The sequence below is a fragment of the Pavona decussata genome, unplaced genomic scaffold (genome assembly GCF_977016875.1).
Source record: "Pavona decussata unplaced genomic scaffold, jaPavDecu1.1 SCAFFOLD_19, whole genome shotgun sequence".
Lineage (NCBI taxonomy): Eukaryota > Metazoa > Cnidaria > Anthozoa > Scleractinia > Agariciidae > Pavona > Pavona decussata.
This window is the reverse complement of record NW_028145442.1, coordinates 1,163,172-1,185,267: the sequence shown is the minus strand read 5'-3', so window position 1 is coordinate 1,185,267 and position 22,096 is coordinate 1,163,172. Positions and strand designations below refer to the sequence as shown.

General features: G+C 38.4%; 1 protein-coding gene across 5 annotated transcripts in view; it reads right to left on the bottom strand.

Moving 5' to 3' along the window:
• Nucleotides 1-22,096, bottom strand: part of LOC146486944 (MFS-type transporter SLC18B1-like) — a 38,717-nt gene that overhangs the window by 3,199 nt on the left and 13,422 nt on the right. For 3 of the 5 annotated variants that reach the window (XM_085090906.1, XM_085090941.1, XM_085090924.1), the window contains 6 exons: nucleotides 10,458-10,528; nucleotides 9,899-9,997; nucleotides 7,321-7,418; nucleotides 6,154-6,249; nucleotides 4,617-4,691; nucleotides 2,534-2,940 (listed from right to left, as the gene is read on the bottom strand). In XM_085090906.1, the coding sequence (XP_084947032.1) occupies nucleotides 2,715-2,940; nucleotides 4,617-4,691; nucleotides 6,154-6,249; nucleotides 7,321-7,418; nucleotides 9,899-9,997; nucleotides 10,458-10,528 (665 nt within the window). In that variant the 3' untranslated portion in view covers nucleotides 2,534-2,714. The other 2 variants (XM_085090915.1, XM_085090932.1) reach the window with 1 other exon arrangement.

The window sequence follows — 22,096 nt, the reverse complement described above, 5'->3', positions numbered from 1 at the left end:
ATACCAAGAATTTTGAAATAAAATGAATTGTCGAATTTTTCAAAACCTCTAATTGCGAGCTTCCGAATCACCTTTTTAAAGCTACAAGTCAAAGTGAATTTTGTTTTTTGCTAATTTAATCTGCTCCTCCGTCTCCTGACCCAAAGCACTAAAAAACCGTGTCTGCGTTTTGCCATATTCAGTCGCAGTGAAAAGTTATAGAGCATTTTCGAAATAGGATGAAAAAAATGTGGAGTAATCGTACAAAAATCGCTCTCGGAGAAAAATATTTCGAAAGAAAAAAATTTGCAGACACGTTTTTGTTGTTTATATGTTAAACTAGCTACTGTCCAAATTTGAAGGCAAACGAACAAATTCCTTTTGAGTTTTAGCTCTTTGAAGTGGCTCCTCAAAGTAAAAAAAATTATTCGAGAAAAAAGCGCTAACAATTCGGCAATTCATTTTATTTCAAAATTCGTGGTTTAGTTGGATAGCCAGTTCTATAAGCTTTAATTTGATATAAGGGTTCAGGTATCTACAGTTTAAACCGGACGCGCTACATCGCTTGGACGCGAGACACCTCTGAAGACACCTCTGAAGGTACAGGGTAACCTTAAATAACGACTTAAAAATAAAAATTATTATATAAAAAAAGTCCTTAAAATCTGGTCTCCTTTCTCTTTTTTCTATCTTAAACATATTCGTTTACCTTCGTCTTCAAATAAATTAATGTTGCGACTGACCCGTCTACACTAGGAAAGCTATTTGAGGTTCTACAGTCCTATTGTTTAACATCTTATGCGTACGAATAAAGTGTTGTTGTTTTTAAGTTGTTGTTATTGCTTTTGTTGTCGCTGTGGCATGGTTATTATTGTTGTTGTTGTTGTTGTTGTTGTTGTTATTGTTGTTGAGACCGTGAGCCAATACTACACCAAGCCATGCTTGCTTACGTCACTTGGCTTTGTTTACCTTTTCCGTCCTTGGTCCAATAAGGTAAAAAGTGCAAGGATAACAGCCTGAAAAAAACAATAACATTCAAAAGTAGGGCAGTGTGTTGGGAATTAACTAGCCTGTGAACAGGTTCCCAAGTGGCGAAAAGAAAAATCGGCGAGCGGAGCGAGCCGAGCGCGGTCGGGGCGGGGTCAGAGGTCCCTCAGACTGCACTCGGCTCGCTCCGCCCGCCGATTTCTTTTTTTTTCACCTTATACCCTGTTCACAGGCTAGGAAATTAACCCGTTTTTTGTTCAAAAAGTCCTCAAATTGCTTCCTTGCTTGTTATACTTCTAACTTACCAATGAGATAAAATCAAGTGAATTTTCAAAGAAAGGAAATATTTGCTTGCAAATAGGATTTTTGTGTCTCTTCTTCCAAGTGAGTATTTTTCAGTTCCCTGGGGGCCTGGGACTTGGGGTAGCAGGTATTCACATTTCAGCCGATACCCTTTAGGAGTCTTATGCTGGTCATGTGACCAGGCATCCAAGTGAGCGTTACTTTATTTCATCTTGACGGTGGTTAAAGACACACTTTTTCATATCAAGGATTTGATTGAAAAAGATTTTAAAATAAATGCGGCTATGGGATTTTACCCATAGCCATTTACTCCACTCATTGAATGTGCTATTTTGCCCAGTAAACGTAGCTCAGGCAAGGCAGCATCTTGGGGTTGTGCTAATTATTTGTAAGGGAGAAAAGGCATAAAAACGCGTGTAGTAATGTGTTATTATCAATTCTAAGACACAAGTGAAGAACTTTAAAATGTCCACCCGACTTTTTCAAGTTTGTCTGATCCATTTCCATCTTGGCCATCCGTAGCCGAAAACATCGGTGAATAGTTTCTGTGCCATGGAATAGTGGTGAAAAAAATTCGGCCATTATTCTTCGGTTGTGTCGTATGCATGTTTAAAATGTTACACTACATTGGTGTCTGCACCTCAGTGACAGTTTTAAGAGTCTACCACGTATGAAGAAGCTGCAATACATACGGTGGCTGACAACAACCTGTTTGCCTTAACCAAATCCTCTCTTGCCTAAACTCGACCTCCACGGAAATATCGACAACGTGTCCGTTAGACAATCAAAATACGGAACCACTTAAAAGTAAGTTGACGGTCGTCAGTCCGTATTTCGATCCTCGATACTCGAAACTCGCGAGAATCAAAGTATCGAGGATCGAGGTTCAATCATTGAGAATCGAGTCGAGTCAAGATAGCGAGTTTCCCAAGTTCGAGAGTACAGTTCTCCCTACCTTTTGCTGTGTAGTTCTTCAATACATATTTATTTTTTATGAGGGCTTGGGAGTATTTTTACCGTCAAGTTTCTTTAAAGCATGGGCACCCCTCCCCACCCCCTTCCTCTTCCTAAAAACTCCAACCTTAAAATTAATCCCTCAACACCCCACTCCCCCCCCCCCTGTCCCCATCCTGACAAGTAGTTCCCTTTTTTTAAGGGGGGGGGGGGGGGGGGGAGGGGTTCTCTATTTATCTGAGTCATAAACGCTAGGTGATGGATATCTTTACCTGGACTCCCAGAATTCCAGCTAAAACCTGTAACGAAAATTGAAAAGGAAGACATTGTGGTAAAATCTCAAAAGAACGAATTTCAAAAGTTCCATCTACAATATCTCCAACATATGTTACTACAAACAATAGACGACCATCAAATGAAGCATGCTTCCTTGCTTCGTTAACTTCAATATGATTTTTAATGATGAGCTTTCTTGCAACATTTTCTTTCTTTCACATAATGCCGGTTACACTGGATCCGCAGTCTTGTTCAGTAAATAAGCAGTACCGCAGAGCTACTGTGATATTGTAATAAGAGATACATAATAAAAGAATTGGATAATCTGATGTGTCGTAATCAACACATGCAGTGAAGAAAAGTATTAAACTTACCACTGTCGACCATTCAAACGACAAAGATTTTTCCATCAGTCCACTGACAGTCGGTCCAAGAAATGCACTAACAGAAAATACATACTTGATTGGTTGACTGACAACCTCGTTCCCAGGGTCTCTCTTCTTCCCGGGGCAAGGGCGGGGGAGAGATGTTGACCGACTGACTGGCTGACTCATAGTCAGTGAACCGACTCCCAAAGTGGGGCAAAAGGGAACACAAAAATTGGCGAGCGGGGCGAGCCGAGCGCGGTCTGGAGGCGAGAAAGAAAGAGAGGGAGCCTGAGGACATTCTTTAGATGCCGCCGTTCCGATTCTAAAATCATGATCTGATTGGTTGGATAGATGATTGTTGACAGCTTTGCAAACCATATTAACACGTTGCATCATTTGAATGCCGTGCGGTGTAAATTTGCAGAATTTGTGTATTCTGAGTGGGAACTTCTTCGGCTTAATTGCAGTTTGGAGAGGCGGCAATGAAGGACAAGGTTGCAAGGTTAAAGAGTTATCTAACTTAGGCCTCAAAGCGTTTGCCATCGGCGATGGAGACGAAGATGGGATTCGCTGAAGGTTCTGCATCAGTCGGCGATCAAACCACTGCGGATCTTTTGAAGTTTGTTGCCCAGGGGTAACAAGGTATTCCTTGTTTATTGAAGATGTTGAAAACAGAAACTACCGGCACCGTTTAGTGTTCAGGCTAGCTCAAGAATTTTTCGCAGAATCGACAAATGCGCTCTCGTTCTCGCTGCATTTTCCATGGATAATATTTTTATTTACGAATATTATTGACATTCCAACTCAATCGAGGGGAATGATTGGTATATAATTACCTTGTTGACACATTACTCACAGGTTAATTGCAAGGGGGCGGAATGGCGGCATCACTGAAAAGAATGTCCACACTGGCTCTTTCCCCCCTGTACCCCACGTGGGACCCTGTCCACAGGCTAACTGAGTGACTGACTGACATGAATGAATGACTAACAACTGCCTGACTGACAACTGACTCACTGACTGACTGACTTTAAACTGACTACTCTTCTTTATGGCGTTCCTAAATACCAATCTGACCGTCTTCGAAAAGTAGTGAACGCTGCTGCTAGATTAATTGTTGGCCTATCCAAATTCCACCATATCTCCTCTACCTTGTTCGATCTGCGCTGGCTTCCTGTGATCTATTGCGTCCAGTTCAAGCTCTTAGTTTTGGTTTACAAAGCTCTTAATAATCAAGCACCCGACTATTTCAAGGACTTTTTACACAAGAAACGCCTGCGTTCAAATGACCATAGCCTCCTTGCTGTTCCCAGATCTAGCCACGAGTCATCATCATTATTATTATTATTATTATTATTATTATTATTATTACTGCTGACTGACAGCTGACTCGCTGACTGACTGACTGACTGACAACTGACTCGCTGACTGACTGACTGACTGACTGACTGACTGACTGACTGACAACTGACTGACTGACTGACAATTGACTGACTGACTGACTGACAACTGACTCGCTGACTGACTGACTGACAACTGACTTGCTTACTGACTGACTGAGTCAGTGAACCGACTCCCAAAGTGGGGCAAAAGGGAACAGAAAAATTGGCGAGCGGGGCGAGCCGAGCGCGGTCTGGAGGCGAGAAAGAAAGAGAGGGAGCCTGAGGACATTCTTTGTCTGTTCGTTCATGCATTTCATTGATTTGATGATTTTAGTGTTTGTTTGTTTGTTTCCAAGCGTCATCTCACCCTATACTCGCTGTTGCATTAAATATTCCCGACAGGACTCCATGGGCAGTTATGTCATCAGGCATTCCGTGGGCCCTGCGAACATGTAACAGAAACACAAACTATTTCAGTCAAAACTAAGCTATCTCCAGCACAAATTTAAGCTGAAAATAAGACGATCGCCAACAAATACAAGCGATGAGTAACTATTTGGAATGATTGTCATTACAAAACATGTTACTTAAAATCTGGTATTTTTAGAAAACTAATTATCATTGTTCCTCATACCCTTGTAGTTAAACGTTCGTCTTGCTGCAACACAGTATTATGTTTTTATTACAATTCAAGCCTTTTATCAAGTACCAAGTCGCTTTTCCTTGTAAATCGATGGTACTCTTAAGCAATCGCCTAATTTGAGCGATTTTCGCAAGAAGTTAAGGACATTCGACTTTTTTTAACCTAAGGGCCAGCTGTAAATGTAACTATTGTCTATCATAGAGATTATTAGCGTCACATTTTTAAATTTGGGGTGGTTCCATAATTTAGTTTTATTAACTTGGGATTGTATATATACATTTCTAGTTTTTTATACTGTTAACGTGGGTGGGTAAAGCATTTATATATTTTTATTTTAATATTCTTGATATATCTCAATTTCATTTTTAAATTTACTTAAATTTGTTTGATTGTTTTTTTGTTTTGTTTTTTGTAAGTTAAGTTACTCCTACCAATTGTCATGCGTTTTACATAATGAGCCTCTGGCTTGGATATAGAGGGCAACCTCATCCCACGCTTTAACATTAGTAAATTGATTTATTGATTAAATGATTGATTGATTGATTGCATATGATTGCAGATTACTCTTCTTGAAGTTTTTGAATTAAAGAATATTGCTTTCACATAACATTTCTAATTTACTGTAGCTTCACTTGAGATCAATTCAAAATTGATTTTTGACAAGGATAAAAGAAATTATCTACGGAAACAGCTGTGAGACTGACTCACTGTGCCTGCAAATGAGAACACGATTTGTTATCTGCAAAACGGAAGTTATTTTAAGAATTTTTCTGTATTAATTATAAAATTTTTCCAGGGCTTCAACCGCCCTTCACAATGTTTGGCAAAGAGTCGCAGGGCAGGAGTTGACTGTATCGTTAAATAAGTTGTTTTCACGTTGTAGTTACTCTCGGGGAGAGGGGGGTTCTCATATATAAGCTATATACCTATATAGATATGTGCGGCCCCAAAAAGTATGGTTTTTGAGTAATTTTTGTCAAAATGGGAATAGATTTCAACCATTTTGGTCTGAAAGGCTGAAAACGGGTATGGCTTTCACAGAAACGGGTACGGATTGTAGAGACCAGGTGTGAAAATGGGTACGAATTTTAGAGGCCAGGTCTGATAAAAAGGTACCGGAAAATTGAATATTTTGGTCTGAAATAGCGCCAGGCTATGGAGTTTGGAGAACCGAGCCGCACGCCCCCCTCCCCCCCCCCCCCTAACCAAAAATTCCGAGGAGTACCCCCCTCCTCCCCTCTGCTTTGGAGGGGAGAGTTACCTTGCTGTTTTCAACATATCTGCCATACAAGGTACTTGATAAGCACTAAGACCGATACCTAACAGCGCCATGGATACACATACCAGCCATACCTTCCTGAAAATGACAGACATATATTTTAATGCAGTGATGAACATATCTAAACCGTAAATTATAAATGAATAAAAAACTGGCACACGTGCCAGGTGGGAAGAAAATTATAAAAAAGGAAAGAGAAAGGAAAAAAAAAACAGAAAGAAATGAAAGACAATTCTCGATTGACTGCCTTCTTAGATTTACAGTTACAATTCCTTTATCTGGCACGTGAACATGTTAAAGTGTTCATCAAGATGGCCTTATCTGCCTTTATATTGGTGGCGAATTTATACGTGGGGCTTTTTCACTCTCAGTATTCCTTTTTAGGGTGCACGTAGCTTTGAATTGTTTTGTGTGCACAATCGTCTGTTTTGTTTTTTTTTAATTTTTTTTTTGTAAGAAGCTTTTATGATAAGAACCTTGAGGCTGAAATTGACCCAGATTTTAAGAACATGCGAAGACCACGTACCAAGCTGAGACTATTTTAATAGCCAGACGCGTGATACTATGCACAATGGTCTTTTTTTTTTTTTTTTTACGTTTTATGGTCGCGTTCATATAGGTTTTGGGAAATTTTATACCACGTAACTTAAGAACATGCTAAGAACGTTCCAAGCTCAAAATATGACAAAAAAAAAAAAAAAGAAGAAGAAGAAGAAGAATATTCAGTTTCGGTCCAGCAGCAGTTTTGGTCCTTAAGCCGCGACGACGACCTCGGCGGTAAAGAGAGCGTCAGAAAAAATAGTTTTAATTAGCAAAACACTGGCTCTGCACGTGCGTTATAAACTTTGGTAAATTTGTTTTCGTCCTCTGCAAAACAACGACGTGAAATGACCACATTCAGGGTTTTATGTAGAAAGTGTGATGATTAATTTCCCCTTCTCTCTCTGAACTTTAAAGCCGCCCCTACGACGTTAGCTCCTGGATAGTTCGGCCACATTACTAACCTAAATGACTAGAAATCATCGCAAATTTATTCAGAATACGTGAATGTAGTTTTCAAGTCCCGTTTTCGTTGGCGTTGTCGTCGTCTTTGCTTAAGGTCCCTAAAGAGTATACCTTTAACAACATCGCCACGACATGAAAACTAACCTTTGAGGAAGAAATGTAAGGAATGGTGCTGGTGCTAACATGAGGATTCCAACGACCATTAAAAATGTACCTAATAACATAACCAGCCGCGTTTTACCCTGAAACAAAATTTCAAATGTAATTAAGATTATTTTGAGAAAGGAACGATCTCCTTTAAGGACTCCGAATTAATCTTGGAGCGCTCTCGAAGGCCCCATTCTCGTCCCCAGACCAACACAAGCACGTTTTCAGAAGTCTCCATTTTCTTTTCACGGATAAGGGGGTTAGTTTCTAAAGAAACTGTGATGCTGCGTCGGTGGGGAATGGAAACGAACGTTTGGGTTTATCAACAGAGTTGATAAGGTAATTTGTCCACCGTAAAGAAATTTGAAAGCATTACAAGTAGTACTACCGAAGAGGTTGTCGGCAAGTGCGCCTCAAACGGCTAACCCAATTGGGTTTCCAGTGAAATAGAAGACCTGCTGAAAGCTCGAGATGAAGCCAAGAGGAGGCATCTGTCCCTTAACACAGCTACCTCCAGATATTGAAGAAAGAATCTGAACAGCATGCTTGAATGCTTCCTACCAGACAGATCAGGTCAAGCATCTACAAGATCAGCTCGAGATCTTAGCAGCAGGAGAAAAGGGAGACACAAAACCTGGAGCATCATCCACAACCTGTCTGATAAGAAGAGACAGAGCTCTGTAAAGGTCAAAAAGAGAGACGGTAGTGACCCAATCAGACAGCAGGATCTTCTCAACGAACGGAAGGAATACTTCCGCGCCCTACTAAACAACACATCTGATATTGACGCCACTAGACCACCACCGGCTGAATCGGACCTTCCAATGAACACGACCCCACCGACACTGGAAGAGACAAACAAGGCCATTACGTCCCTCAGATGGAATAAGGCAGCCGGCCTTGACAGTGACATTAAACCAGAAGCCCTAAAAGATGATGGCGAGGCCATGGCCTCTATTGTCCACGGTTTCTGTCGCGAGGTATATATCGAGAAGATACCCCCAGCGTAGTGGGCCACTAATCTCATTGTACCCACGCCAAAGAAGGGCGACCTTTCCCTGATGAACAACTATCGAGGGATAACCCTTGTGTCCATCTGCGCAAAGGTTTACAATGCAATCTTGCTAAATAGAATCTAGTCCACCGTAAACCCAATTCTCAGGCGCAATCAAGCTGGCTTCAGACGTGGGCCCAGATGCACCCAACAGATCCATAGTCTGAGACGTATTATCGAATGCTTCCAGGCTAAACAGTTACCCCTAGTTGCCACCTTTATATATTTCCTGAAGGCCTTTGATTCCATCAACCGAGAGTCCATGTTTACCATGCATGCTTCGTCATTATGGCATCCCCGCCGAAATTGTTAGTGCAATCAGAGTCCTGTATGACAACTTTAAAAGTGCTGTGCTAGTTGACGGACAGATGTCCGAAGGCTTTGGAGGAACCACCGGTGTCCTTTAAGGTGACATTCTCGCCCCATTTCTTTTCATTATCGTCCTGGGCTATGTTATGTGCCCAGGCCACGAGCAATAATGCTAACAACCGGCTACTGACCCATCCTAAAAGGTCAACCAGGCACCCGGAAAAGTACCTAAATGACCTTGATTTTGCCGACGACATCAGCCTTCTAGCATCCTCGCTCGAAAGAGCTCAGCTGCAACTGTTCCTAACCGAGGAAGCAGCGGCCCACGTAGGGATCCTTATCACCACCAACAAAATAAAGTTCATGGCCATAAATTTTCCCGGGAATGAAAAGCTCACTGTAGAGCCAGAAACACTAAAACAGGTCAACGACTTACGGCTATTTAGGCTCCATGGTTGCCAGTAGCCTCAACGACTTCAAGCGTCGGAGGGCCCTCGGACGATCCGCATTCTGGAGCCTCGACAAGATCTGGTACTCATAGTCAATACCTTTGGACTTGAAGCTCCGCCTCTTTAGAACAACATGTCTGCTGTACGGTTGCGAAACATGGATAATCACTAAGAACATAAGGGTGCGAAACTAAATGCTTTCGCAACCTCATGTTATAGGATCATGTTGAACATCAAGCACCTGGATAAAGTCTCAAATGACAGAATTTACGATGCTCACAGGCACAAGCCCTTTGCTGTCGACAGTCATCTTGCTACAGCTCAAGTTCCTTGGCCACATTGTGCGCATGAAGAAGGATTAACCCGCCTACATTTACGCATTGTGTGAGCCCTCCCACGGGAGAAGACCCTCAGGGAGAAGGCGAAGGTCCTTCCCCCGCCAAGTCCAGGAATGGATTGACCCCAACAATTGCCTCTCACAGGATGACATCGTGCGTATTGCCAAGACCGAGCCAGTTGAAGACGCTTTACAGTCGACTGTTCCTTTGCCGACCGATGATAAAAGAAATTCGAGTGCTGACGTTTCGAGCGTTAGCCCTTCGTCAGAGCCAATCAAGGAATTGTGGCTTGTATCTCGGGGTTTTCTTTTGCCGAGAAGGCAGTACCTTTTAGCAACCCAAAGAGAAGGATCATCCCAAAGGCTGTTAGTTTAACGAAATGATGGACAAATCTGTGGCTCAAGCAAAAACAAAAAAACACTTACCGTCTTATCACATATCCATCCAACAACGGGTGCAGAAATGGCGGAACACCCCGCAGAAAGCAGAAACAACAAACCAACTTTACTGGGACCCAGACCAAACTATTGAAAACAAGAATAAAAGCACGAGAAATTAAAGATAAACGATTTGAAAAAACACTGGTTCCAAACGAGAGTGTTCTCATTTTACAAAACGCTTCATTGCAACTTCAGAACTAGCCTTGATAGTAAGGGTTTCAGTGGGGTTTTGTTCCTTCTCTGTTTTTTAACCACACGGATATTGGAACGAGAGAGAAAAAACGGAAAAAAACCCTACTGTTCCTTCGTTTTGTTCTTTCTCGTCCCCATTTCCGAGCGTTCAAGCAGCGAAAAACGGACAAAGTTCCAAGGAAACGCTTGCAACCAAGAGAGCAACGCAGGCTAATTCTAACACAGAAAAACCAAAAAAGATTTGAATGATTACATCACGGATATTTACGTCTAGTTCTATGCAGTTAATGAGCTCTGATCCGCCTTTTAAATCAAACTATTGTTGTTAACAATGTTTTATAGTATTGCTTACTTTCTTCATATATGGTGCGAAAGTTGGATCCAAAAAGCCAAGTATTATTCGCGATACAAGAACACAAAATCCTGGAAAAAAATGAAAAAAAAATTGTGTTATAGAAGAGGATTGCGAGATGTGACTATCTGTACTGATATACAAATATAACAAATTTGTTAAACTGATGTACTATTCCTTGAGACACAGTCACTTCGACATTCCTACAATTAAAACTGTTCAAAATGGCAAGCATTCATTACAATTACTTTGGACCAGGTGATTTTATATGGCATTCAGACTGACCACTAGTGAAATACTTGTTCACGTGTTTATATCTTCAAAATTGGATAACAGGAATTCTTTACTCTATGGCTTACCGTACAACCTAATAAAAAAGTTACAGCACGCCCAGAATGCCGCCGCTCGTCTAGTAGCCCAGAAAGGAGAGACCTGGGACATTTTTCAACCAATCTCAATTCTCCCCCCTTTCAGCATAAAAACCAAAAAAAATCAAGCAACAGCCAAAATTAACACCAGAAAGCAATTAAGTAGTATATAAAAATCAGAAAAAAATCAAAAATCCGACCACTTTTTCAAAAAAAAGTGTCTCAAATCAAGTAAACGTGCTTCACAACATTTTAAGAGGAAACCGCGTAAGACTTCCTTTCTTGTGGCGAATTGAAATATTACATCAGCTTTAGAGGAAGTCAAAAGTAAAAACTTCCTAACCGAAGAAAAATAGTATCACGTTTGTTCGATTACATCATGTTAAAACCACTTGATTGGTCATCCTTTGACAGGATTGACTTCCTTTTTCTTTTATAAAAGAGCAATCAACACATTTTCGCATCAATTTTAAAATGGCTGATGATGGGGAAATGTTGTGGGATGACACTTGTGGTACTGAATTGCTTGGCGTTGCAACAAATTTAACTATCTCTAAAGAACAAGAAGCAATACTGAAGGAATATATTAACTACCACGATGAAATGAAAACATTTCTTGAGACCTGTCTTGATAAAGGACAAAAAGAAGATGAAATCGCGGCGAGTGTTTACTTCAAAGAAAACAAACCAAGCAAACCGAAAGCGAGTCTTGGAAACTTGTTTGGGCACAGAAGTCGGAGACACCAACAAACTGTGGAAGAAATGCATGAATTTCTGAAATCAAGAATCATAAATCAGCAACTTCAAGAAGCAGAGCCTGCTTTTAACTCTTCTGTTTACCAAAGTTGGGAAGAAATTTCACTTCAAATAGAAAAACACATACTCTTCGGTAAACATAAAAAAAATCAAGCTCTTGTTGCGGACATCAATCTTGGTCTTCTCTTGGAAAGTGGATCACAAATTTATCAAAGGGAAAAAATTATCAAGCGCGTGACTGGAACTTTCGATAAGTGGATTACAAATAACACAGACATTTCTGTTCGTCATGCAAGAAGACTTAGAGCTTTGGCAAAGGCTTTACAACCATTTCCACGCTTGAAAAAACTTGATTTAACAACAACAGAGATGTGCAACAACCTATCAAATATTCTCAAAGTTCTTGAGATTCCTGAGTTTAAAACCTTTTGGTCACAAACAACTTGAAACTTTTTTTATCGTTGCCAAGAAAACAATGCCTTAGAAACAGCGGCCATAAATGTCCGCCGTTGTCAAGAAAACAATGCCTTAGAAACAGTGGCCATAAATGTCCGCCGTTGTCAAGAAAACAATGCCTTAGAAACAGTGGCCATAAATGTCCGCCGTTGCCAAGAAAACAATGCCTTAGAAACAGCGGCCATAAATGTCCGCCGTTGCCAAGAAAAAAAATGTCTTTAAAACTAAATAAAATGATTTTTATTTCATACGCTTGTGATGTTTATTTTTCACCAAACTAAAATTTACATATCTTCTTTGGATATGTAAATTAATCGCTTTTAATTTTTTTCCCGCAAAACAAACAACGAAAAACCTCCTGATCTCTTCTCAAATTCAACTCTCAACTCGTTACGTCGAGAAGTGATCCGAGTTTTTTTTGATATATTTTTTTAATCTCCTCTTTCAAGGCTTCAACATCAACTGGCTTCGTCTCAGGCTCACTCTTCACTTTCACTTCCTTCATTTGTTTATTTCGAAGTCTCTCTTTCATCGAAAAATATTTTTCAACCTCTCGCAAAATCAAGTCAAACTCGCCATCAGAAATAAATCCATCCTTCAATGCTTTTGAAATCAATCTATTTACGGACAAAAGCGACGATTCAGCAAGAGAAACCGTTTTTTCATGTTTTCTAACTTTTCTTTCAAAATTCGCACTTCCAGCCATTGAAGCCGATGATATGAGAGTCGTGATCAATGCTGTCAAACTCAAAGGAACTCCGACGGCAATCCCGATTCCACTCAATGAAGTTCCAACACTGCTTGATGCCAACACGGTTGTCAAAAATACTGAAACGGATGTTATTTTCGAAGCGATTAATTTTGCTCTCTTGTATTTTTTGCTCACTCGTTTGTAATGAGAAATTTCGCCTTCGAGTTGTTTTTGACAATCACAAATCTTTTTCAATCTGAATTGCGCAACGTCGCTTCGAGAGAAGGATAAAGTTGTGGCGCACTTGGAATAATATTTTGTTCACTCATATTTTATTAAAAGATCTCAAATAATTTCAAATTCAAATCTCAACGGAAGCCCATTAAAATCGATGAACTCACCAGTTTCTTCCGTCACTGTGATTCGCAAAGAATCGATTATTTTTTTCCCACCTGCTATTTTCCGAAACGGGCTATGTTTTGATGAATATTCAACTCTTTCGAAAGGACTTCCTTTGATGTCAAAACACGCCAAAACATTTGAAGGTTTTTCATTGAAAAAATTTTCGTTTTTATCAACAAGATCGCAGTTGATGAAGAGGTTGTTGAATGAAGCCAAACGATTGATGATGGTATCTCCACTTTTCAGAGTGTGCCGTCGTTGGGCTTTTGGCGAAACGTCCTGACTGATATCAATCAGACCAAGAAGATGAGTCAGGTCACGATCAAAAATAACTTTTCTTCCAAGAGGATTTTCAATCACAATTGGACCTTTTTGGTCATCAAGTTTTACTTTGATGTTTACTTTTTCAAGTATTTTCTTTATATCTTTACCGATTGTGTAAAGAGTGTAATTTCCAGGATAAATTCTATTGACAGCACTAACGTTTTTGTCATCAAATATGCTGATTTCTCCTCTTTCTTTCAAATTAAACCAAGAATTATAAAAAGAGCAACTGATCAACCTGATGAACCCAAATTTTTCAATTGGTTCATCAAAGTAAACCGTGTGATCATTTGAATTTGTCAAAACAGTCAAAACAACCATTTTATTTTCAAAACATAAAAAATGGAAAACTTGTTAAAATGGATAGATTCCCACCCAAAAGAAGCAAAAAGACTTTCCGAACAAGCAGAAGAAAAAGCGTGGCGAAACTTCAAAGCCAAATTTCCCAACGCTGACCTCAGCAAATTCGTTGCACAAGTGGATATGACCGACAAAACACACGCAACAGCTCAAATAAATTTGGTTATTGTTCCCGGTCAACATTGGCAAATTGTTTCACCCAACCCCAAAGATTGGTCTGTTGAAATGAAGAAAGCTCTTGGATTTGGAGGCTTTCCAATCGAGCTAATTCTCAATTCAAATCCTTCAAATCCAGTTCCAGCTGTTCCATTTTCAGACAAAATCCCCGAATCTTTTGGGGAAATCCTTAACCAACCAATCAAAATTTTTGTAAAACCCAACGAAAGCTTCACAACAAAATTCCGAGAAATTTTCGCGAAAACAAAGATCACCCACAAAACAGCAAAAGAATCAAGAAAATGGCTGAATCAACCAAACATGGACCATTGGCCGCAACAACTCAACTTTGCCTTTTGGTGCGCAACAACAGCTTCTGGAATCTCAAGACATCTCGTCAATTCACTCCCACCTCAAATCACGTCCTTTCTTCTTTTCCACATTTATTTCACAACAAGAAGGATTCTCTTCGAAATGGGAGGAATTCAAAGTGAATCTGCTCTCCCAGGTGATCCCACATTCAGTCAAACTGAAAACAAATTCGACATTCCTTCATACAAGAGAATCTGTGCAGAATTTCAAATCTCGCCAAACGCAGATTTCAGATTCACCTTTGGTCAAAATTTTGGACTTGGATATGTTAACATATTTTATCCAGGAGAAGGAGACTATGCACAAAAGCATTGGACTTATCCTCCAGCAACCCTTCAAAACCCATCAAGTCAAAGATTCTCCGATGAAGGCGGAACTGACGCAAAAGGAAACAGAATTGATTTCATCAGAAACGATCAAGGAGCTGACAAACAATTCGAATTTTTCATGTCAAACGGACCTCTCAATGGACTTTCTCAAGCAGGAATGGCAAGAATCAATCAATCAATTGAAGCATTCGTTTATTGCATTCTTGGAGCACAAGTCAACGTTAGATCATCAATCCTTGGTGAATTTGGAGGCGCAAAGGAAGCTCAAAGAGAATTTCTCGTCCTCATGGAAGATGCAATCAGACAGCCTGACTTGTCAAAAAGCATCAGTAGATATCAGCTTGCGATTGATGAGGCAAAAGTCAGGCTTGATCTTGCCATTTCACCAGGAACATGGTTGATGCCTTCAAATTTTGTCATTAACACTCAAAGCACAGTTGGATACAACAACAATCTGAAAAAAGCAACTGGAAACATGAAACTCGGAGTCAACTCTGATGTCAATGTTGACTTAAAAAAAGTTGGAGCCAGGAATATGGATGGAGGACAATCAAAAAACAACAGATCAACTTCGCATTCTTCAAATCCAGAAAATGAAAACAAAAATACAAAACCACCGTCTTTGGATTCACAACAAGTCACAAAACAACTTCAGGAAGCGAGTGAAAACCAAGAAAAAGAAGAATCAAGTCAACACGAAACTTTCAAATCTGGCGTCATCATTGCAGCATCACTCGGAGCATTTGCCATTTATCGGATTTTTCGTTGAGTCCAATCCAATGGATTAAACTCAATTTTTAACTCGCTATCGCGCGCTCGCTCCGCTCGCTTTCTTTTGAATCTTTTCAACCATGAAAACTGCAACAGCAAGAATCAACAGCCAAGCGTTTTTTCCAAGGAATCCAACAACTTGTCCTGCAGTTTTGAAGATGAAACTGACGATTGAACCAATCAATCCAGGAAGAAGTTGACCAAGCTTTTTTCCAAGATCTTTCAAAGCATTTCCAACTCCTTTGGCAACAGATTTGAGTCCTTTTGAGAGCGCATTCACAATCACACCGATTGTTGTGCCAACAGCAAGGAAAACAGCAAAAACTGTGAATCCATATTTCTTGAAAATGTTTTTGATTTTCTCTCGAAGAGGCCTTTCTCTTTCTATTTCTTCAATTTGTGTTCCCAGCCTGGCAAGCTCCTCTTCATTTTCTGCAACTCTTGCCTCAACTTCTGCTCTCAGTTGGGAAGAAGTGTTTTCATCTTCTAGGATTACTTTATCATTTTCAATTTGTTTTTTTAGTTCAGCCTCTCTTTCATTCAGTTCATCAATGGTTTTTGTCGTGTTGAGCCTTTCTTCAAGAGTGTTTCTTTCTTTTTGTTTTTTTGCAAGATCAGATTTGAGTTTGTCAACCTTTGCTTGTTCTTTTTCTTTCGCTTTCACTTGTTTCTGCAAATCCACATTTTCTTTTTTTGCATTTTCAAAATCTTTTTGCAAATTCTTTTTCATTTGCTTCAGTCTTTGCAATTCTGTTTGATTTTCAAGACTCGAACCATGTTCTTCTTCCAGTGCATCAATTTTTGCTTGCGTTTTTTCGAGTTTGTTTCTATAATCTCTGATTTCTTGAGCATTTTTTTGGAGTTCTTCAGCATTCTTTTCTGCTTTTTTCAATTGTTTTTCTGCTTCTCTCAGTCTCTGCCGGTTTTCTCTTATTTCAGAATTATCTTTAGCGATCAAAGATTCAGCATCAGTTCCCAAAGCAGATAATATTTCTTTTGGCAATTGTGGGTTTAATCTTTCTTTTCCTGTTGTTTGCTCTTTGGTCATTAATGGGTAGAATTTTTTCCCACTTTTTTTCATCCTGACTTCTATCTTATCTTTGAAAAACGAAGCTTCGAGTTTATCATCTTCTGCATTTGGGTATAATATACTGAGATCATCCCATGCATCTTTTGTGAGGGATTGCGCTTCTTCCCACGTTTGTCGACCTTGAGTTTCACCTTCAATGAAAGATGTTTCTGCAGTTTTTGGTCTTGCTCCTTCTTTTCCATAATCTCTGTTCATTGTTGTCTTTGGAGTACTTTCACTGGGATTGTTTATTTCTTGATCAGAATCTTCATCATCATCATCATCATCTTTATCTTCATTTTTATCTTCTTCATCAGGATCAAGATCTTCTAAAGGAATGTATTCTGCCATTTTAAAAATAATATATTAAAATGGAAGTCAGTGAAAAAATCAATCCGAATTTTGAGAAAAAAACATCAAACGCTCTCAAGGCAGACAGAACTGTTCACAGAGTCACATTCAACCCAAACAAAGCTTCCCCAGGTGAAACACTCAGGATTCCAGTTCCAAAGCTTCATGAGGGAACAGTCTTGGTTCCAGATTCACTCGCGTTGATTTTTGATTTGCTTGTGAGTGGCCATGCAAATAATTTTCTGGTAAACAATGTTTCAAGAGCGTTGGTTTCCAGATTGAAAATCAAGTTTGCTGGAGAAATTCTCGTTGACACAGACGGTTGGGATCTTTTCAAGCTATGGGAAGATCTTTTTTTGACAAAACACGAACGAGAAAACATGTTGAGTGAGGGAATTCAATCTGAGGCTCTCTCAAAAATCAGATCCAATGCTGGAGACAAACCAACTTCTTCAGTCCTGAAGGAAAACAAGCTCAATGATATCTTCAAAAGCAAATACAGAATCAGACTTGATCACGAAATTTTGAAAGATCACGGAGTTTTTTATCCAAGAGCCTTGTCTGATGAACTGGTTTTTGAATTGACCCTTGCCCCTGCAAGCGGTGTTGTGAAGGGATCTGACGCAACAAAACTTGCATATGAATTGACAAACATTCAGCTTGAATATGAGGTTATTCAAAGCAAAAAGCTTTCAGATGAAGTCAATTCAAATCTTCTCAACGGAGATCGTTTCATGTTTGAGCATGTCACTCATCACAAAACAATCACATTTGCAAAGGGAACAGACTCAATTATCAACGAGTCAATCAATGTTCCGAGAAGATCAATGAAGGGAATCCTCCTCCTTTTCTTCGAACCTTACACCGCAGGTGCAAGAGATTCAGAAAAAACATTCAATCCTGACATCACAGAGGTGAAAGTTGACGTGAATGGAGTTCCAAACAAGATTTTCAGTCAAGGAATGAAAACGAGAGACATGTTTGATGAAGTTTTCAGAAGATTTGGAAAGGAAAACTCCTCAATGAACGCAACTGAATTCTTTGCTGGAGACAAGTTTGCATTGTTCATCGATCTCAGGAGCATGAAAGACAATGATCTTCATGGAAGTGGAATGAGATTGGTGAACACAAAAGACGGAGTTTATTTGTCAATCAAAAGAAAAGCAAGTGGTTCAGGAAATGTCAAATGCCACATCTTCATCTTGGCTGATGCGCAATTCAGCATTTTGAACAAAGAGCTTGAGAGTGTAGCATATTAATTTCTTTTTGATCAATCAAAAAGAAATTTTTCAAACCGGAGGCAATTCAGTTCCAGGAGGAACAATCATTAACTCTTCTCTGACGAATCCTCTTTTTGGACCATCTTTCAAATAATAAAGAACCGGTTCTTTTTCATTCACAATTGCTCTGTCAATTGAAAAAACTTTCAGAGACCAATTCGGATCAGTTGCTCTTCTTTGACCTCCTTCAAGTTCACCAGGAGCAAAAAGAAACCTCACATTCACTGAAGAATCGAGTCTCTTTTCATTTTTTCCAACAAGTCTTGAATAATTTGGTTTCTTTGAATCAACCACCTTTTCTCTGATTGCGTCAATTGGTTTCTTTCCTGTAAGTCGAGTTGTTTCATTGTTCAATGCTTTCACAACTTCTGGAAGCCTTTTCACCCATTCTGTGGATCTTTCACCAGATTTAAAGTTCATTTCTTGGGAATATTGAAAACTGAAAAGTCTTTCACCCAAAGTTCGATTGAATCTCTCAACAATTCCTTGATCACGGTGAACATTTGGATTTCCTCTTCTGATTCTCGTTTCATGTTTCAACATTTCCCTTGTCACTTCACCCATGAATTCTCTTCCTGGATCAACTTGAAGAATTTTTGGCCATTTCAAAGGTCCTTTGTAAATTTTCTGAAAAGCCTTTGAAACTTCAGAAGAATCTTTTGAAGTGAGAGGTTCAGCAGCTTTGAACCTGCTTGCAACATCAACAACAGTCAAGGCATATTTGAAAATCTTTCTCCCTCTTGGGAGTTTATCGTGAGGAAGAAAGAGAAGATCAGCTTGATGAACTGCATTGGGAAGTTCAACGTCAAATGTTGGTCTTTGGATGTTTTTGGGAACAGGAAGATAAATTTGCCAGATCGCTTGTTTCATGAGCCAGATTTTTGCTTCATTTTCGGGAACACCGGATTCTTGAGAAAGTTTTTTCACTGCTTGAAGGCCTTTCCAATATCCTTTTGGGGAATAATAAATTTTTGAGAGTTTCTTTTTTGACATTTTAAAGGAAATGACTTGCTGCAAATCCAAGAGCCAAGGCTGATCCTCCAACAAAGATCAACTCTCCCTGTTTTTGAGATTCGCTTGGTTTGTAAAAGTCTGAAAATTGGGGTTCTTTGAGATGCTCAATTTTTTGTTGATGAACCTTGTTATAAAGCTTCAAAGCATAATCAGTGTTTGCGAAATTTTGTTTTGCTTCATCTTTCATTCTGTCATTTGTTTGAATCCAATCATTCAATTTTGCACGATTTTCTTCGTATTTTGCGAGTTCTTTTTGATATTTTTCAACTGCCAGGTTGTGTCTCTTTTTTTCCTCAAGTGAGGCTGATTCTGAATCTCCAGAAATAAATTTTGCGAGATAAGATCCACCAACAAAGGCGGTTGCATTGATTATTGCTCCTCCAATCATGATTGCGATGCTTGCCATTTTAACTTGGCAATATTTTTTGTTTTTCAAGATAATCTTTTGTTGCCAAAGAGGCAGCAATGATGACAGTGAATTTCACATAGTTCATGAGATTTGAGGAAGGATCAGAAGTCATTGGTTCCTTGATGACTTTCTTTGCAAGCCAACCAAATCCTGCAGCCAATCCAGTGATTGTTGCAGCATCAGTCATTGTTTTCACGAGTTTATTGTCTGACATTTTATTTGAAAAAACAAATTAATCCATTTGTTTTAATTTTGGAATTTTTTTTGTTGCAGCTTGCTGCGTTCCACTATGTGGGACTTGAGTAACGTTTTGCCTTTCAACTTCAACCATATGATCAATCAATTCTTTTTGTGCTTTTTTTGTTTCCACTTTGTTTTTTTTGAAAAGACTTTTCAATTCTTCCCTTTTGTAATACAATCCAACAACTGAAACCGCAATGCTGGCAACAGAAAGCACTTGAGTGAGTGAAAATGAACTGCTTTGTTCGTTTTTCAAGTCTTCACTTGATGGAGGGTTTTCTTTTTGCGTTTCGATTTTAGTGTCGGCTTTTGCTTTTTTCTTTGCTTCTCTTGCTTTTTTGTTGTGTTCAGCAAGTTTTTTTCCAGCTGCAATTCTTCCTGGATTTTTTGGAACTGTTTGTTTCACTGTTGTTGTGATTTGTTCAGAATCAGGTTCTTTTTTTTCAAGTTCTTTTTCAGAACTTGTTTCAGTTTCTTTAACTTCTTGAGTCTCCATTTTAAATGATTTTTCAATTTTTTGTTATTTCATTTAAAATGGAAAAATTAAACAAAGAAGAACTTGAAGTGCTTTTGGAATATTTCAAAAATGAATCAGAAGAAAACAGACAAAAACATCAGCAATATCTTGAAAAAGACAATCTTCAAGAAAATCATGAGTCAACATTTCATTTCTTTCGAAACCAAACGGGAGAAACAAAGACAAGACTCATGCAAGTTTTTAATGACAGACTCAAACACGAGATGAGGTTGAAAGAGGGTATCTTGAAGGATGTTGAAAAAATTGTTGAAAATGAGAGAAAAACACCTTTCTTTCACAAGGTTCTTGGTTATTCTGTTTCTCTTTTTCTTTTGTTGAGATCAATGCAAATAATAATGAAAAATTAATTTTTTTTTCATTTTTTTTATTTTTTTTATTTTTATATAAAATATGACTCTTGAACCTGAAAAATTCAAATTGATACCATCAAGTTACAAAGGCAACAATTTCGAAAAAATTCAATACGATGGCAAAGATCTTCTCCAAAAACTTAGGGGTGATTTTGTCATCACAAAATATGGTCAAAGACTGCAACTTGTTCTTAAACCTGACAATTACGAGATTTTTGATCGGATCCATCGTTTGGCAGGAAAAGAAAATGTTACTTGTTTTGGTGGTATCGGCATTTCTATGAACAAAAATACTCCATTTTTTGATGAGTTCAACAAAAGAATGGATCAAAGCAAATGTTTCAATGAAAACAGAGAAATCAAAATGCGTGGTTGTGTTCTGGCGTGTTTTTCATCATTTTCAAAGAACGGTGTGCTTCTCAACCTTTATGCAAAGCAAGTCAAAGTAAATGAATTTTTGAAGAATGATTTGACGAATGAAGAGATTGAGTCATTTTTTGATCTTGAAGATTAATTTCATTTGGTTTCCAAATGAAATTTTTTTGAAAAACTCAAATAAAAAACAATTTTTTTTCCAAAAATTCTTTTATCATTTCAATTCCATCCAAATAATCTTTTCTAATATAATCACCCAATGAATCTTTGATTATTTCAATTTCTTCAATTTCAATCAATTCTTTTGCTGCAATATTTTCGTTATACCCATCTGGAGGCGGGGAATCTTCATCAAAATCTTGATAATCATTATGAACTTCATCAAATTTCAAAATTCTTTCTTCAATTTTTTTTTCCTTCGATTTTTTTTCTTGAACTTTTTTTTGAATTGATTTTTCGTTTTCTATTATCCATTCAAGAATTTCAATTGACTCATTTAAAAATTCTCTGATTTCATCAGGATCTTGATAATTTTTTTCATAATTTGGTTCTAAAATTTCTTCAATTTCATAAAACAAATCATCATATTGTCCATTTGTTGCTGAATTAATAAATCTATAATATTTTTCTGAAATTTCATAAGTTTTATCAAGGATTTTTTCAATTTCCAAACATAAATTTTCATAAACACTGAATTGATCGAAAATTTCTTGTTTTTTTGCATTTCTTATTTCCCAATGACACATTAGTTTTTTATGGAAAAAATTCTCGTTGAAATTGTTTTTTGCGAGAACTCGGGCTGATAATGATTGAAGACTTTCCATTTTATTTAAAAATAAAAATAAAAATTTTTTGAATTTTTTTTGAATTTTTCAATTTATTTAACAGGTTCTTATCAAGTTCTTCTTCAATTTCTTTCACAGGTTCTTTCATAGGTTCTTATCAAGTTCTTCTTCAATTTCTTTAACAGGTTCTTTCATAGGTTCTTCAAGTTTCAAACTGTTTGCTGCCAAAAGACTTGCACTCGC